Source organism: Zootoca vivipara, chromosome 7, assembly GCF_963506605.1.
Source record: "Zootoca vivipara chromosome 7, rZooViv1.1, whole genome shotgun sequence".
In the NCBI taxonomy this organism is placed as follows: domain Eukaryota; kingdom Metazoa; phylum Chordata; class Lepidosauria; order Squamata; family Lacertidae; genus Zootoca; species Zootoca vivipara.
Window position 1 is genome coordinate 39326257 of NC_083282.1, and position 19313 is coordinate 39345569.

The 19313-nt window shown below is 42.0% G+C and overlaps 1 protein-coding gene across 1 annotated transcript; it reads right to left on the reverse strand.

The window, feature by feature from the left end:
- Nucleotides 1-2672: 2672 nt before the first annotated feature.
- TCEANC2 (transcription elongation factor A N-terminal and central domain containing 2) lies at nucleotides 2673-19311 on the reverse strand. Its single transcript, XM_035122794.2, has 5 exons — nucleotides 18147-19311; nucleotides 17323-17433; nucleotides 15769-15910; nucleotides 15036-15229; nucleotides 2673-10039 (listed from the first exon to the last, which is right to left on the reverse strand). Exons 2-5 carry the CDS (start codon nucleotides 17422-17424, stop codon nucleotides 9851-9853), a joined length of 627 nt encoding a protein of 208 aa, XP_034978685.2. The 5' UTR covers nucleotides 17425-17433; nucleotides 18147-19311; the 3' UTR covers nucleotides 2673-9850.
- Between the last annotated feature and the right edge of the window lie 2 nt (nucleotides 19312-19313).

Sequence of the window (19313 nt, forward strand, 5' to 3'; positions counted from 1 at the left end):
CGAGGGGAGCATGTGTGGCTTGGGCAAACATCATGGCGCTGAAACATCATCCCTTGAAATAGCATTTTGTGGAACTTTTCTGCAGATCCTGTTCTATTAAGTTCACAGTATTAGAGTCCTCTGCTCTGAGCATAAAGCCCTAGCTCTTTGCTGTTCTTTGTTGAAAATCACAATCTGAATTCTGATTGGTTCTCGTTCCGGCTCTGCATACCAGTATTATATACAGTATGGTCCTGGATCTTATATTCTGAACTTGCTTGTCCTTTTGACCTAGTTGCCTGAAGTCTGAACTCAAGATTTATGTATTGTTTTACCTTGTTTTCTGTTGTATGCCCCGGGAGACTGGACAATTGCTACAGACAGTCCATAGCAACCAACATCACACATCCAAACATCGCTACAAATGAGGAAAGGTCACAAATGTTTTCACTAAATGGTTCTGTCCAGTCAGGCCCACATACAGTGGCCTGATTAATCACAAACCACGGCTTAGTGTGAATGAGATCATGGCAGCTTTCGTTCTCCTAGGTTGTTTTGCTCCCAAGCTAAACCAAACCCAAGCTCATGGCTTAGTTCTCCTACCTAGGCAAACCACAAGCTGTAGCCAAGCTTTGTCTGGGAGAGCTAAACCATGAGACAAACCATGGTTTACTGCAGTGCAGCACAGGAAGTAAGCAGATCCCCAGCAAAGCATCCCCGATCTCCAATTCAGGAGCCTGCATGCTTGCTCCTTCACATTAAGCCATGGTTTGCCTTAGTGTTACATGCAAACAAGGACAATGGCTTATGTTAAGCTATTGGCATCCGGCATGCAGCTGTTTCCCTGCTAAGGACCCCCTTAGAAAACCAGAGAGGCTAATGAAATGGTTAAATGGACAAATCCTTGCAATGATTCCAGAATCCAGTTTAAAAGGGGAGGTTTAGAAATGTAAGATTAGGAAAACGAAAACAGACCATTATGCCTTCAGCTGATTTTTGCATGATTAGGATTTTAAGACTGGTGGTGGGGTGTCTCTCGTTTCAATTCCAGGTATAATCTGCCCATCCACTTCTGCTTGTGAGCTTGTTTCACAGTCTGCCTTGTCGAGTGGAGTTGGGGGTTGGGGAGGGAAGGCGAAGAGAGGAGAGGAAGGAGCGGCTGCATGCTGTTGATGGGCTAGAACTCAGCGAGGAGTTTATTGTCTGCTAAGGATGTAGACTCCTTCCTCCTGGGATGCACAAAGAAGCTGGTCTCAAGGCAGAAGTAACCATCATCAGTCCCCAAGGAGCCACGCATTGCTGCTGCTGCTTTCCCTGCCTCTCTGGTTCTATGGGAACGCCGCCCGTGCCTCCCTCCTTTGCTCTGGCATTGAATCAAGTCAGTGACACCACCAGCCTCGGAAACGTCTGAGCTGCTTCCCTCTGAGGCGGCAGGGGGGAGGGGTGGCACCAGATCACATTGCTGTGGGCTGAACAACAAAAAAACGAGGACAAAACAGGGGGGGGGAGGGATGTGTGAGCGGGGAAGGAAGGAAGCCAGGGCCCATGCCAGGACATTTAACTGCCACTGCCTTCAAAACAAGACCATTATATTCAAGGGCTGCCACTCATGGGGCCCCCATAGCAGCCAGGTAACATGCTGTGAGGAGGAGGAGGAGAAATAATAGGATTTTTGAAAAGGAAAGGAAAGCTTAATCACAGGTGTTTTGGCCTGCCTTAAGAGCTGTGACACCTGCAGAAACATCTTCATCTAAATCAGCCTTATTCAGCTGGGTGCTCCTTCCAGAAATCTTGGACCACAACTCTCTCATCATCTCAGACCATGCTGGCTAGGGCTGATGGGAGCTGGAGTCCAACAGCATCTGGAGGGCACCAGGTTGAATAAGGTAGATTTTAAAGGCCTTGCCTATGTCACACACCTGCAGCAGAGGCCTTGTGGCAAGCCCTTTTCCTTCTCCTGTCCCTGTGGACCGTGAAATCCCAGCTAGATCCCGACAGGTCCATCTCCCATGCCATGCCTGGCAGCTGCTTCCCACTGCTGGAATTTCTGAGTCAGTCTCAGTGTTGAAAGCGATAATAGGATCAGCAAAATGTTCTGGACTTTCAGTGAACTCTTTCATGCACATTTAGCAGTGAAGCAGGGCCGGTCCAAGCATTAGGTGGAGTGAAATGGCCTCAGGCAGCAGGAACGGAGCTGCAGGGAATTGTTTGTGACGAGGTGTTGGGAGACCAGAGCTACCGGTATGTGTGCCACAGCCCTGCACTCACTTTGCCACTTCTGCCTTTTGAGATCCTTTTAATGAGAGACACTGGGGATTGAACCATGAGCCCTTATTTATGAAAGGACCTGCCATTGTGGTTTTGGCTGTGCACAGGACCCGCTTACTTAGATGTGAAGTCCACATGAGGATCTCATCCCACATTTGTTTCAATGTAGAGAATTTATTTGGCTAGGGTGGAGGAATAGTTGTTTGTTTCACAACACACACACTGTGTCCTTTTGACATTGTCACGCATGTAAGAAAACATATCATTGTAATTACCAGGAGAAATAAGGTGTGGTGTGGCTCTCTTGCCTAGTGGTGGTCTTCAGGGGGCCAGCAGCCCAAAGAGACAGCCTACTCCACATGCAATGGGTTAATCTTTGCTTTCTTCAGGATTTCCTCCACCCATATGCGAAGCAAATGAACTACTAAAGGGAGGTGGCTTTTATTGTTGAAAAATACAATTACAGTCTTACATTTCTTTATGACATATTTCCAATGTGATTATTCTTTAAAATTGATACTTCCTAAGGGTTATAAGCAAATTTACATCCCCCTTCCTTCTCAAGTTGGCATACCACTGATGGAGCACATTTGTTCATTTAAGGCCAGACGAGATGCTATGTTCAAGTGACCTCCTTTAAATGAGGAAGTCACTTCCCTGGGGAGTTTTTGGGAGCGGAGATGCATTTAACTGGTTCCCTGCCCACCACTGCCCCACTATAAAAACACACACACACCCAAAATGGCTTTAAACTGCACGTTACTGACGGGAAACACACAGTTGTCCTTGAGAATGTGTGGTCAAAACTCCACAAGGGAAAAAACTTCTTGGGGTGAGGGCAATTTGGAGATGGGATAGGGCAGGTGGGAAAAGTACTACTGCTAAGTACCTCTCCCCAAGAATTCCTCTGCAAAACGTATTAGACCACTGTTGTACATGCTAGCATGGAAAGTGTAGCTAGCCCTTCATTCGCAGATTAGAGAATAATAATAGAACAGGGACAATGAATAAAGGTATATATCACTCTGCTAGTGCTGCCCCAGAAAGTGTGTTAAGGTAGTGCATTTGGTGGTGGGAAAAGACTTTTTTAGCTACTGTTTTTAAGAAGCCTTATGTAGCCCTAAAATGGTAAAACTTATGTTTGGGGGGCTTGTGGATTTCATTCAGCAGCACATTCACCTGCCACCCACCTTTCCTCCTGCCATAATTTAAGCACAGCCGTCACCTTACAAAATATGGATATCTTTCTAATATAAACCTTTTTCAGTCATCTAGTACCCATGAATCAGTGCCAGTCCATGGGTACAGAATACATAGTGGTGCTCTTTAATCTCCATCGGTGTGGATGGAGCCCTACATTTGGGTATCCCTGTGTGCAAAGGCCTCCTTCAGACTGACAGCGATTATGTATCAGCCAGGACATGGCCAACGCATCCATCAGTGTCTGCACACAACCTGGGTCACCTGCTCTTCTAGAGACTCAGCACGCCACGCTCCCACATTTTAAGCTTTCACTTGTGTGGCTCAGAGCTCTCCTTAAGAGCCTTTTTGCGCCTGTCAACATCCTCCTTGACTTGTGGGTGGCCAGGACTGAATGCAGCACTCCGAATCAGACCCAAGCTGAGTAGTAAGGAAAACCACAGCAGCAGCACAGTTGCTTCCCAAGACTGGGCAGTGGATGGTACATTGCGCTAATAATGCAGCCTGAAATAGAATCGACCTTTTGGGCCTCACCGTCACATTGTTGACTCACGATTGGTTTGTCATCCACTGAGTGGTAAGGACCACTCATCATGAATTTCTGAAGATTTTGTAGGTGTGAGGGCAGCTTGTTCTCTCACTATAAATCTGCCTCCCATTATCACAGCTGTAAGTGGGCATCTGATTATCTATTTGTACATTAGGTAGTCTTTGCTGCATCACTTCCATTTGTACACAGCAAAAAAAAGCTGAAGTATTTTCTTTGCCATGGCAATGGATCAACTTTTGAGCAACGCATTAAAATGTGAAGGCAGCATCTGTTAAGGCTCTGAGGCTACAGGGGATTCTGTGAGGCCTGGTCAAGGGGAGGATGAGAGGAACTTTTTTTTTTACTGTTCCTCCTCTTATACCCCAGCCTCAAATCAAGTACCCACTGCCCATCAATAAGTGCATTTTATTTTTATGACTTCTGTCTCTCCTTCCTACTTGTTCTTTTGTGGCCCATGCTGTAATTAGGGGAAAGTAAGAAACCATCCTAGAGGTGTATATATCAAATGCATTGTTACAAATTCTGCTTGAATTTTGCTTGAAAGGTACTTTCACACAAGTCTGCTTAAAATCAGAGATAACCGAGTTGCCAGTGAATTAAAGCACATTCATTCCAAAGTTGCTACATTTTTATTGGTGTTACAAGTTACTTTTATTAAGGAAAGGCTATTATTTGTGTTATAACTGTCTTGATGTATTCAAATTTACCTATCCCCTAGTTTTCTTTTTATCATTTTCTGGGTCTTTTGCAATAGCTAAAAATCTAAACTGAATAGTTTATTAATTTCAAAGATATTTAGATGTGAGTAACTTGCTTTTGGATCCCATCATTTGCATCTCATATACAAAACTTAAGTCTGAGATTCAATGTCCAGTATATGTGTGTGTACAAATATTCTGTGGGAACTTGTAAAATTTGCAGTTGGCTGAATTGACCTAAGGCACTTTCCTATATGAATTGGCCCCTCTACACCCTTTTAATCTATGTTGGGTAGTTTCATGTTACTTACCCATAAGAGGTATGGTTTTAGACAGCTTGATATACGAAGTAATTGGTACTGAGGAAGTTTAAGAAGAGAATTTAACCATTTAAGATGGTTAATTTGGTTGGATATGACACAACCAAAGTTAGGCGCTTGTTAAAGTCCCATTGATTTCACTGGGAGTTATTTAAGCATATGCTTAACTTTCTTTTAAAGTGATTAATTTAATGTGGATTGTGCACCCACCCAATGCATGAGGATGGTTTTACACAGGATCAGCAATCTCCCCCTTCAGATATCTCTAGCAATTTCTCAAAGCACTACCCTGAACATGTATTTTCCACACTTAGCCTTAGTAATCCTGTCTAACATCCACTGACCAGCATTCTTCTCCTAAGAGAGAAAACAGCACAAAGACAGAGAGTTAAAGACTTTGGTGAGGTAGGTTTCAGTAACATATTAGGGGGGGGAATCTTTCCTAAAATGGAATGAATAACCTAGATATAAGAAGTGAAACTTTGCCGTAATATTCAAAAAGATAGCCACTATATCCTGCTATAGGCCTGTGTGCTACATGCTCGGGAAGATTATGTACCTTAGCTCTGCTAAAAGTTTCCATCCACCCAGCTTCATTTCATGCTACAGCAGAGTTGGTATGTTTGGTTGTACAGGGCACCCTCCTGTGGTATCGGCTGGCATGGCACGCAGTTTGGATATGGAGAAAAATGTAATATAATACTGAGAGCACAAAGGGAGAATGGACGCATGGAAGGCAAATCCAGTTCTACTCATGCATAGATAGCTGTGTGGGAATATCTGCACTAAAAGACAGATGAGGACACAATATTTTTAGCTTACATACCTTTGAAAGCATCAGGAGTTTCTTTCCATCTAGAGAGTTGCACATTGTCCTAATAGGCAGAATTATAAGTCCTTAAAAGAGAAGGATTTTACAATGCTATCATTATAACTTGCCACTGTCCCTCGAGACAAGCAGGTGCCAACAACAGTAATTGCTGAGAGGGAGTGCATATGTAGGTGTAAGTTGGCCCGAGGTATGGCTATATACTGTATTAATTCTGATTTCCTTGTAAACTAATTTACAATCTTTTTCGATTATTTTTTTTTTATAAATACTTGAAACATAAATAAATTAGAAAGGGGTTTCCTGTTAGGCCCTCAAGCAGCCCAAAGGCTAAGAGAATCTACAGCACTAAACAGGCACATGACATTAGCTGAATCTTCGTTGTCTGCTATATTGACCCAACATTACAATTTAGCTGCGCTGCTTCTTCATTTTTTGCAGTGGGGTGGGGAGATAACTGCAGGGAACAGTTCATTAACAATGCTGACTCTAGACTTTTGAGACCATTGGGCCCTGCACCCTCAATCTGTAGTGTTGGAAGGGACCGTGAGGGTCAACTAGTCCATGTAGGAATCTTTTGCCCAACATGTGACTCTTAACTCAGGACCTTGAGATCAAGCGTCTCATGCTCTACCAACTGAGCTACTCTCCCTAACAAAGATATGGGATATGCAAACTGAGAATTCTATCAGGCTCCAACTGATCTTGGAAACTCGGTGCAAAGTGGAAATGGTTTATTTCCACCAGATTATGCTGGTCTTGGGGGCATGGGCAAATGCCCACCTTCAAGAGCAGCTTATCCGTGAATGGCTATAAAGCATAGTTAGAGTGGAATTCTTTCTCTCAAGTTTGCATTTCGAAAACGTCATTTTAAGAAACAGCCCATGTCAAACACCATCCTTTAGCTTCTTGTATGTCATGTGTGGGTACCTGGGCATGTTATTTATTCATTCTTACTGCTTATGCTTGCACTCTGCCCTTTTTGCCAGAGAACTCAAGAGCAACTTACTGTATATACGGTTCCCAGGGTAAGATCAGTTTTGCAGAATGCAGGGCCAGAAACTGCCCTGCTTGGCTTCAGCAGTAGAACCGCATCATGGGCCTTTGTATCATTATTTTGAATAGAAAGTGGAAGAGTCTTATTTTGAAATCAAATGTGCATGTCAGCCAATGCAGACTTTACACCCACATTACAGGTGTGGGAAAAGCGGTGTTTTTTAGTGTCATAGTGAAAATGCCTTTATTTTGCAACAGAGCAAGGAAGCACAAGAAAAGCCACTTAACACTTTGTTCACATTGCTTTCAAATGACCTTGTTCCAATACATACATTTCAAAACTGTGTTCTATCTGTTCAGGACACAAACTATTTGTGGTTTGGTTTTGTTTTTAGATACGGTGCCCTACATTCTGGGTTATATTGCTTCTTGTATCACGGTCTGAATTTAGACATTGTATCTATTTTTACACTTCCAAAATATAACAATATTTCCTGAAGAGTCATTGTCTGGTTATATTCTAGCCAGGAAGAATGCTGAAAACATCCTTCTTCTTAACTTTTATTATAACCATGCTGTTCTTTCCAACATACTCCAAATTGGGGTTATATTGTAAAACTATTTTCAGTAGGTTTTCATTTAGCTGTAATATTTGTTCCAACTCTCAGCTTAACAGAGGCAGTTTCATCTTATCTGAAATATACTGCAGTTTTGTAGACTGAAAATCACCAACTGAGGAACAGGCATAGAAATGGTATGTATAAAATTAGTGTAGGGAACCTTAGGGCCTCCTGATGTTGCTGGACTACACAACTCCCATAATCTGTACCTTGCATAGCCAATAGCCAGGGATAATGGGAGTTGTAGTTCAGCAACATCTGGAGGGCCAAAGGCTCCCCACACTTGGCATTTTTAAAATGCCTTATTTAATGTTTGTTTACATATTGGTTTTACTGCAACGTGCTCACATCTTTCTTCCAACTAGTCAATATGTGTGCTTAGGAAAACAACTTGTGCTGAATTTAACTCCCACCTCCCCCTTAGCCAAGCATTTACGGACATCAAGTCTTGTGAGGACGGCTTTTGACGGAAGGAATCTAAATGAGAAGTGCTAGCAGAACTCCCTTTGCGCTTTGTCCTAATTGTTTTCATACTATCTTGCTTTGCTTTAAAGCAAAATCGTTCACAGAGTAACTTGTATAAACACACTTTGAATGTAAATATACACTTAAAAGACTTCATTCCCACTTACCGGCTGATTATATACTTTGGTTTTCTAGCCTCCCACTTTCTTTCAGTGCTCTTGTGTCGACTCCTCCTCTGTTCTCCACTATAACGTTCATAGCTTATCTGCTATTTGTTCTTAAAATCAGTGCTGCCTTGACCACACACAGTACGTTACATTATAGTAGGAGACTTAATACCAAGATGAATCTCTTTTGAATTGTGTTAAAACTTTTCAAGAACACAAAGTTGATCTGTATTATTGTTTTAATTTTTGTGGAGAAAAGCAGTCCAACACTGCTCATGCATGAGGGTAAAGGACTTCTGCAAGTGGACTCTTATCTCTTACAGCACCATCTCCACAGATTCTCCAGAACAGATTTTTTGGAGGTATAGGTGGATGAAGACCAAGATTATGCCACCTTGTGCAATGCTGAATTTCACCCAACATCTTTTGAAAAGGCCATTTCTCCCCCTGGAAAATTATAGTTCAATATCTCACAACATTCTTGTTTGTATCAGTCTGAAGGTAAGGCAGGGGAGTTGTTATTGGTGGTGGTTGTTTTTTATTTAAAAAAAAAAGACCAGCCAATGAGGATGAGGTAGTAACATTTTAGGGCAAAGTAAAGTACTGGAAAAGGAAGTAGGAAGGTCCAGGACATTAGGTGGCTGGTTTGTAAGCATTGGTATTTATGCAGTACCTGCAATTTACACTTATTTTCCTTACGCAACCACTGGCTCTGGAAGCCCTTGTAAGGTTTTGCAGGGCCACCCAAAGGCTTTTCCTTTGCAGAAACAGCTTTTCAAGATTTGCACCTTGCTTACAGGGTTCTGGGAATGTTGCACAAAGCCTCTGGTAGGCTGCAGAGAAATCCTGGATGGCAGAGGTTGCTCCTCGGATTGTTCTGATGCTATTTTGCCTTTGCATATGGACCCCTAGAACCTCAGTGTACGTTATACAGCAGAACTGTACAGCAGAACTCTTTTCATATCCACCCATAATAGTGCACAGAAAAAAGGTCTACTTGCCCTTTCAGACCAATTAGGTATCACAATCCCATGGCACTACTGATGTTAAACATAACCTATGCCACCACGGGCTCTTGCTGGTCTTGTTGGCCAAGTGCATCAAATGTTTTCCTCCTCAGTTCTTAAATGCCACTGGAGAATGCAATTCTTCAGAGCAGGGTGGGGATCCTGTGTCCCCCCCCCATTGTTATCTGGCTACAACCCCATCACTGAAAATGCTGGCTGGGGCTGATGGAAGGGCCACAGGTTCCTTACCCCTGCTTCAAAGTACATAGATATGAAGGCTGAGCAGATAATGGTAGAGCAAATGTGCAAAAGAGGTGATTTGATGCTGGAGGATGGCAGACGGAGCAAGCTTCAGTTTACAAACTAATTACATTTGGTCACCAGAGTTTCTTTTAAGCATACTAGCCAGTCCCTGTGATGAAGCCCACAAAGGTTTGTGCCATACATGCTTGGGAACAGAATATCACAAAGACCTGGTCTCTTACCAGCTGAAATTACCTTCCAGGCTGCTTAAAGGTAATTTCCTTTCCCGTTCCTCTTAACTCTCTGAACTGCAAACCGCCCTTTGCATCAAATGAGAACTTGACATTGAAGGGATATCCTGAAACACTCTCTGATAGTACTGAACAATTATGTGGTTAATGTATTCACTAATATTCATCAAAGAAACAGAAGTGATTCCCTCCATTATTTCATAATACAGTTATCCCTACCCCCAACCGCTGCACCCCTTCTGCAAAAGGCCTTTGAGTCACTTTTTGTAGCTTTGCACAAGCATGCTAGGTGACAGCACACCACTTTGCACTTGTGTTCGCATTTCAGGCTTGTGCTTTAAAGCGAATACGAGGGCTCGCACAGTCCTGCGGTAGGGTGCGCTAATGAGACGGGATGAGAGATGAAAAGCTTCTCGCTCAATATTTTCCACCAGCGGGTGACCAATCTGAAAACAGAAAGTAAGAAATGAGATCCTTACATTTAATAAGGAGACTAACTGTTTGAAATTGGAGGCTGGTTTCTTAATCAGCTCAAATTCAAGGAAATCCACTTCACATCACAAGTAAAACAGGAAGAGCAATTTAATTTCACTCCAGCAATTAAAGAACAAGGCAGTGTGGTCAGTCGCTTTTTTTTTTGCCAGCCCAACAGGAAACTAATCTGCAGCCAACCTGGGATATCAGGTTCAAGTGCAATTACGAACAGGGTAATACTGCCTCCGATAACATTCAGTGATACAAGACACTTTTGATATCATTTCAAACTCAACTCCAAAACCTGGATGTTCTAAATACTTGGCAGGGCCGACTGGCAGGGCTGTAAAGGGAAATGCAGGCTCTGCAAGCAAGTGCAAGGAGGTGTAATTAAGAAAACAGAAAGGGATTTGCTAAATGTTAATTATGAAGTTATTGCTTCAACATGTGCCAAGCTATGTAATTTGGCACAGCTGAGACATCTAAATAAATTATATAGAAATAAATGAAAAGCAACTATTGCCTACCAAGAAAGGGTTTATTTCTCTTTTGGCCATTAGTGCCGAGGAATTCTGTATTTGGGGAGAATCCAGAATGTTCAATTGTTACTATCTTCAGGCTTATTTCTTACCTCTGCTGTGGTATAACCACTTCCCACTCTTTCTGGAATCTTATATCTAAATTTTAGTACTCCACTGAAATCACTGACCCTCCTCATCCTCCATAAGATCACTGATCTTTGCAGGGTTGTGGATCAAAAACGCACTGTCCAAAGCTCACTGCTCCAATTATTTTGAATAGCTTCTGATTCTAACTCTTGCTTCTCACATTTTGCTCACAGCTCACCTCTGGTGGTTCTTGAAAATGCATATGACACTTCTTTGTGTTAGTAACAATGGCTCTTGTGGGGAAGATTCAAACAATAAGACGGAGAGTTTTGATTATACTGGTGAATACACAGAACAGGACCTTCTCGGCGGTGGCTTCCGCATTCTTGCAATTAGATTCCAAGTGAGATAAGGCAAGCCCCATTGCTTGTTAACTTTAAATTGGCCTTTAAAACTTACTTCTAAAAACATGGCCTCTGGAGGCCATTTTTGTTTCACTGTATGTGGAATGTTGGCTAGTGTACATCACATCGTACTGGATATTTAAGTGCTTGATGGTTTTGGTTTTGGATTTGCATTGCATACAGTTGTAAACTGCTTTGAGAAGCGTTTTAGCCTGAAAAGTGGTCTTAAAGTCTAATAACTACATTTACTAGCCCTACTTCCGGGCTGAGTGTGAGGTGCTGGTTCTAGTGTACAAAGTCCTATACAGCTTGGGATACAATAGTCTCAACCCTTTATATATTCTACTGATCATTATGTTCTTCAGGAGAAGGCCTGTTCCCATACTACATAGGAATCAGGCCTTTAATGTGGCACCTCCTACTTATTGGAATCCCTCCCCACCCCTACACCCCGGCAATTAAATAGTGGACAGGCAGCCTCCATCTCCATTATTTTATTATTGTTTTATTATTTATTTTATAAATTAAAAGAAGGGTCTTATGCTTTGCCAGGGATCATAATGGCTTAATCCAACACAGAGGGGGGATTGCCAGAAGGGGTTCAACAGAAGAAGATACTCTATGTTTTAAACTATTACCACCCTGGCCTTTGAAGTTCTCAGAACGAGTGGGGATGTCACATTCCCTCCCCCCCCCCCAAAAAAATTAGGCTCCTCTGCTCGACAGCTAACCTGCTAGTAGGCAGAAGCAAACAAAGAAAGTTCAGCAAGTATATTATTCCCCAACACTCATGGTGTCAAAATTAGATGTTTATGGCAATTAGACTGGGATCCACCCAATTCATTACTGGAAAATACTGCAAATAGTTTGCATTATATATGAATCTTATATTAGATAAGCATTTCCCATGAAGAACAGTCAAGATGCTACCTTGCACACATAGTTTCCCCATTTGTACATTGCAGCAAAAGGCAATTAACCAGCCCTTCAGCAGCAAATAAATTTCAGAGTGACTTACACACAAACAAAAATAATAAAATATTATATAATAATGATTAAAGCTGAAACGATTGGTTAGCAGATGGATGCTATAAAGACCACTTGTTTCACAATTAGGCAGATGTAGGCAGTCACCGAGAGCAGTAGGGAGATAGTAGGGGTCGCTATTATTTCAACTGTCTGCTTGCTATGTCACTGAGGGGTTGCTAGGTTGTTTTTTCCTCCTAATCTTGCTTTGCATTGGTTAAAAAAGATTCTCATTCAGCAGCTATCTTAACATCTGCACAAATACAAGGTGAAGAAGAGTGACAGCAGTGACCAGCCAGATGCAACAAGAGTAACGGATGGAAAAAGAAGGTAGAGGCAGCATATCAATCAGGTGCAGAGAAGCTCTGGCTCTCCAGATGTTGCTGAACTACAACTCCCATCATCCTTGGCCATGCTTGCTAGAGCTGGTGCGAAATTTAGTTCAGCAACATCTGGCAGGCAAAAGGCTCTTCGTACGTTTGCACGAGGTGGAAATAAAAGAGTCCTGAACATGCAGACCCAGCCTTTTGGCAAACGTATGTACTATTCATACATAGTAATGAGCCAGGACACAATCCCAATTAAAACTGGCTTCTGGCTACTGACTGCTCCAGATCAGCAACATCAAGCATGTATCTGAAGAGTTACATACATGGCAGAGTTGAAGCTGAGCACTCCAGCTTCAGGACCCAACATTAGCTCCTTAGCAGAAACGGTGCATGGTTTTCTGACCAGAGTTGACAAGGACTGTAAACACTGCTTCTAAATTTCGCACGGCAATTCCTGAGGGCCTTGACGTGCCATTTAAAGGATAATTAATGAATACATTAAAAGGATAATTATTATGGAATTTAATATAGCAGGCAAACTGATCATTAAGGCTTAGAGAGAATTCTTGTTGTGTTCATTACTTAAGAATACCACAGGGATCTGATATTTACCACCACTTTGTACACTATTGACCCTCTCTGTAGGTTCTCACAATAAACTTTGATTTACAAACACTTAATTACGGATATAAAGTTTGCCTGAAATACAGAGCATCCAAAGGGCTTTAGCACAGATTTAGTGCATTCAAATATTGTGTGATCTCCAATGTTGCACAAGCAGGCTTTTGCTCACACTATAGGACTTCGCTTTCCTCTCCTCCCCCCATGCAGCTCCTTGAAGACCCCCAAAATTTGCTCCAGAGTCCCAATCCACGGGAACTGGAGGGGGAAGCCAGATCTACTGATGTGATAACACCATGCAGTATTTTCCACTGAGAATAACAATCCATTTCCATGCTTCCTTTTCTTTGCATTATTAGGATGATATGTACATGCTGGCTATGCAAAAGCAAATGTTTTTTCTACTCCTCCTACCCATCAGTTACAGTCCAGGGTCATGTAGAGTCCATGATGTTCTAACACATGACTCTGCTCTATTTTATAATCACAGTAAGATTATAATAGTATATTATGATTATATAATCATATTTTCTAGTTCCACCTCTCACCTTCTGCAGTTAGGCAAGTAACAACTAGGGAGGACACCTTCTCAGTTGTAGTGTCCATACACAGAATGTCCCTCCCAGGTGCCAAATCTGATGTCTTTTCCAGCACCAAGTAAATAGCTTTTAATTTTTTCTATACCCTCCTCATTACAAAGAATATATTGGGGGGAAAGGACAGTGAAAAGTCCTAACAATAGGTTTCAATCTTAGGATCAGATGGTACTTTTGCAGCCACCTACAGAAAGGTTTGCTCATTCTACAAGGCCAAAAGGTGAATTTCCATGTAATTTCTCACAATGCACCAAAAACATTTTATTTTATTTTTCTGATTTATTTAACTATTGCTTCCTTCCTTCTCTGCTGATTGAAGAGGTGAAGACGGATGGAACATTTTTAGAGCACTGGGGGTGGGTCGGAAACACACCCATTGCATTCATTATAAAATCTACATTAGTTTTTAGTTCTAGGAAGAAAGATCCTGCTCTGTAAATTGAGGGTGTCTCAGTTTCATTGAGGAAAAAGCCAGCTATGGATAGTGCTGACTGGATATCGCCTATGATGCTAATCAGCACACATAATCCCTGGCGCAGCTTTGAAACAGATACGGTAAGTGAACATGTTTAAGTATAGGGCTTAAAACCTTTTTAAAAAATCAGATAGTCTTGTTTGAACATGACATTCTACACAATTCTATGCAGCAGAATTCCTGCATCTGCAAGTGGTTGGACTAGATGACCTTTGGAGTGATTTCCATCACCATGATTCTCTGAGAAGAGCAAGAAATCTGCTGCATAGACTCATGGAGAGAATAATAACGTCCCCTCATATTTCAGCCTTTAATACCCAGCCATTTGATGACTGAAGGACACTGCTCCTGACAACCCTGAAATCACTGGATGAGATTATGTTTTAACTGTTTCAGAATATTTTGTGTTTTGTTTTGCTGCAACTTGGGCTCCTTTGAGAGGAATATTTTGTGTTGTGTTTTGTTGCAACTTGGGCTCCTTTGAGAGGAAGAGGCAAGGTGTAAATAAAATAACATAATGTAAGATTTGTTGTTGTTGTTTAGTCGTGTCCAACTCTTCGTGACCCCATGGACCAATGTAAGATAATGTTACATAAATAGTAAATGTTACATAAATAATAACTATAGGCAAAGTTATACATTGTTCCCCTTATTTTTAAAAAAAGTAAGTTGCAAATCATTCAGTTTGTTGTTATGTGCACAACATGCAAATTATAAATACAGACTCATATCCACTATAAAATGCAACTAGAATTTAAACCCTCGCCTCTCATCACTAAGATCAGCACTTTTCCGTTTTGAATTCCTGGCATCTGCTCTAAATCCATAACAGAACCACCCCAACTTTGCAAAGAAAAATGCTTCTCATTCAAAGCCATTTTCAGAAAATGAGTAATAAAAACACAGTACCTCCAGCTCTAGAGCTTCAGCAAGTAGCTTCTGTGCATTCTGCCTAAGCTTCTCTGTCCTGGGATTACTTCTCACTTCTATTAAGGGTCTATCTGAATGGTCTTTGATGAATGTTCGCCACTCAGTATACACTTCTTTGGCAAGAGCAGCTACATCCTGATCTGGATGCTTGCGCATCTTGTTCACTGTATGACCTTGCAGAAGATGAAAGCAACACAAAGTCTTACTACACATTAATACATATTAGTACAGCAGCAGCATTGAATGAAACTTCTGAAAACTGAGGGCAAGCTTGTAAGCACCTGGAATCAGTAACATGGGTGAAAAAGACTTGCCATGAGATGGAATGATATTTGGCTGCTTTGCCAGCAATTTCCAGGCCAGTGTTACGGTATTTCCACCAATGCCTGCTATAAGCCCAGAAATTTAGCACAGCAGTTATGACAGCTGGAACATCTGTATACATCTTCACTTCTCCATACAAGTTCTTGACTAATTCATTGTATTTAAATAATGGCGCTTCAGGTTGCGGGCTTTTCATGTTGCGAACGGGCCTCCGGAACGGATCCCATTCGCAACCAGAGGTACCACTGTGTGTGTGTGTGTGTGTGTGTGTGTGTGTGTGTATTCAACATGCCAAGCATTTTTTAAAATGAGCACAACTGATAGGTATCAGTTTATTCAAATGAACCACATTACATATTTCCAATGGAAAATAAAAAAAGAATGTTACCTATTTTTGTTGAAAGTAAAACTTCCTTGGAGGGTATTTTCTTCCTTAATTCCATTAAGGCTTCAATTAGATTCTCCTTAGACTGAATTGAAAGCTCTAGCATAGATTTCCATCTTTTTATATCTTCTATAACCACAACTCTCTGCAAAGAACAATCATCATTAGGAGACAGAAAGAGGCACACATAACTTATTGCAGATAAATGTACTGTATTCTGTGTCAGCTAATACGATTGCTATGAATTATTAAATATGACAGGTAGACTAAGTGCAGGAAACCTGGGTAATCCAAACAGACGAATACTTGTTTCACAGCAAGTCCCTGATGTGAAGCAAATGAGAGAAATCTAGGAAGCAAAATAAACTCATTAGACTGCCATCTTCAATCCACTTACTATTCTGAAATGAGTGTTTTAAGCAGGGTTTTTAAAAACAAAACCAATCATGAAAACACCTCATAGTATTGTCAACTACCAGCTCTTATTTTTCATCTCATCCCAATGTAATGTCACCCCTCCACTTATCAAATATTTTTTTCAAGCCACAGCCTATCCTCCAAATTCTTTATTCCAAATCTCAGTAAGCCAAACACCTCAAGCAAATATAAACACCTTTCCTGACTTGGTCCACTGTAAGCTAACTTTTTACTTCACCGATGCAGCGCTTTTTGTTGTCAGCCTTTACATGGACTTCTTGCAGTTTCTTCACCACTTTGGACCCAACTCCTTCTACCAGGGAAGGGGAACCTGTGACCCTCTAGCGGCTGTTGGACCCTTAACTCCCATCAGCCCCAGACAGCATGGCCAATAATGAAGAGATGATAGACGCTGTAGTCTACCTCGTCAAAGTAAAGTGTATCATCAAAGCGGTTTCATTGAAGCTTTTGAACTACTGCATTAGGACCTCTTTAGTAGGAATGGTTTGTAAACTGCATGCACAGTGTCAGATCCATCCCCACAGCACCCTCAAGCCTCTCCTGAAGGTGCTGGTGGGGGGACCCTGCTGAATGTGGTGAGTTAAGGCATATAAGGCTAAAGGGAAAGGGGGAAGAATAGGCAGGGAAATCATCTTGCACCCAACCACTTTTGCCCACATTTCTCTGGATCCAACCCATACTATAAAAGATGCGTTTCTGACTACTTTAGGGAACTTTAATAGTTCACTATGCAACATGTTAATTAATGATTTTGTTCCAACAACTGTGAAGGGACTAACCGCACCCACCCAGACCCAAGTACTTATTGCCCTATAGGATTTTGTACCTACCTCTCTCTCAAAATAACTTCTGCTTTGCTAGCATTTATTTATTTTGTATACTGCCCTTCATCCGAAGATCACAAGGTGGTTCACAACATCAAGAAATGAAAGGAGGACACAAAATACATAAAAAATGAAAACAAACCAATAACCCTCCTCCTTTGCTTGGCTAAGTTTCGCCTTCCCTATTTGTATGCTCAAAAACACTGTCAAGCTATCTGAAACAAAAGGACAACCATAACATATTACAATAGACATTTAATGAAATTAGATAATTAGGGCATATCCAATATCTTACCTTCAGAGATTCTATAGTAGCTTGCTTGTAAATCTTTTCTCCGGGATCTTTCTCCTTAGGGTGTCCTTCAGTTCTGGGTTTTCGTATAACAAACTTATCCATAACACAGTCCTTAAAGAGACAGAAGCCATTGAATGGAGCAAAAAGACAATTCTGTTTCAAAGGCCATAGGTGTGTGTGTGCGCGCACACACACTGTACAATTATCTTCTTCAGTAGAACCTCTGGGGTTGATACAGATCTTGCAGCTATAACTAACACAGCTTAGTGCCCATTAATCTGAAGAAAATGATGATAGCAGGAAAGGAGTGGGGGAGGAAAGATACTTTCATGCTCTATAACTGGCAGCTTGGAATAAAAACACAGCATCTGAGTTAATCATGTGTAACAACAGAAGACAGAGAAGAAAATTATCAGACTACAAGCACTCAAACCTCTCAGAAGCAACAATGGTTTGATGGAGACCAAGAGTTAATATCCTTCAAAGAAAGGAGTGTTTGGAGTCACGTGCCCTCTGTTTTGGATGTTCTTCCTCAACTACAGATTTGAGAGGGCCTCCTACTAGCACCCCGGGTAAGACGGCGAGCGGTTAGCTACTATTCCTTCCTATATTGCAGGCCGACCAGACAATAGAGAAAGGATTAAGAACATTCACAATGCAGGCTTGATTATCGAAGTGGGAGCGAGTTAAAGGCAGGCAATGCTGTGAAACCCTGAGAAACATTATGGCCGAGAAGGATGGGCAAAGACAAAAACCACTGTCTGAAGCGCCTGAGGCTCAGGGCAAGCCTCTTACACCGAGGGAATGGCGGGGGGTGGACTCACCTGGGAAGGAGCTGCTCTCGCCCAAGATGCTTCCCGGCTGCCTATTAGTTTCCGGTACTGCGGCTCCCATACAGCTTCCAGCCTCCCCGAACTACCTTTCCCGGCAGGTCTTGTGGCGCGATCTGCGTTAGCTCTCACGATGTCTCCTCTTCCAATCACAAATCACATGCCGCTAAGTCATCCACGGAGGCAACTTTTTTTTTTGTAAGGGTGATGGCTACTCAGAAGTACGTCCTATTTAATTTAGTGGGGCTTACTCCCATGTAAGTAGGGTTGGGATTGCACTTTAAGTAGCACAACACCCACCCATCATAGTGATGGAAGCTGCTCGTTTCCAACTTTTCCCTCAAGGGAGAAAGAAAGAGACATTCACAGGAAACTGGGGAAATCTAGATTTTTAGCGTGGTTGTGGCTGGACAGCGATCATCGACGTTCATACTGTTTCTAACTTAAAGCTTCTGTCGCATGGAAAATGTCCTAAAATTGCTCTAAAATCATCAATTCCAAGACAGTGAGAGTGCTTTAATTCTATTCATAGCTGTCAAGTTCTCCCTTTTTTAAAGGGAAATTCCCTTATGTTGAATAGGCTTCCTCGCGAGAAAAGGGAAAACTTGACAGTTATGATTCTATTACCTCCAAACTACGGTAGAGGCAAGAAGGACCAAGAAGGGTGTGAATTTGTGCTTAAAACCCACACACCCACACCAATCAGCCCTCATGTTGCAGGAAGCAATGCCTGCCTCAGTTCAGTTGCCTCCTCAGAGCCGATCTCCGAGGCAAAATCCAGTGCTCAGCTGCACTGAAAAGCCTCGCGCTCCCTTGAGCTTTCACGCAGAAACCTTATGGTTTCGAAGTTTGAAAACCTTTTTACAGTATCATTATTTTTAACACCCTAAATTATCTAATTCTTCATATGAAACTAAGTTGCAAATAGTACGACATCCTCTCTTGGTTGCTTTCTCCAGTGAATACACCGCTGAACAAATACGGTTCTACTAAAATCCGAGTGTGCATGTCGCGCAACCCGCTTCCTATATGGACAGCTCTCCCTTCTGCCCAGGGAGGGGGTGTGAACCGCACAAAGAAACCCGGAAGTCCGCATCCTCGGTCATGTCTACCTTATTTAAGTCCGCAGAGCTGTTCGGCGGGTGCCGGAAACCGGAAGCG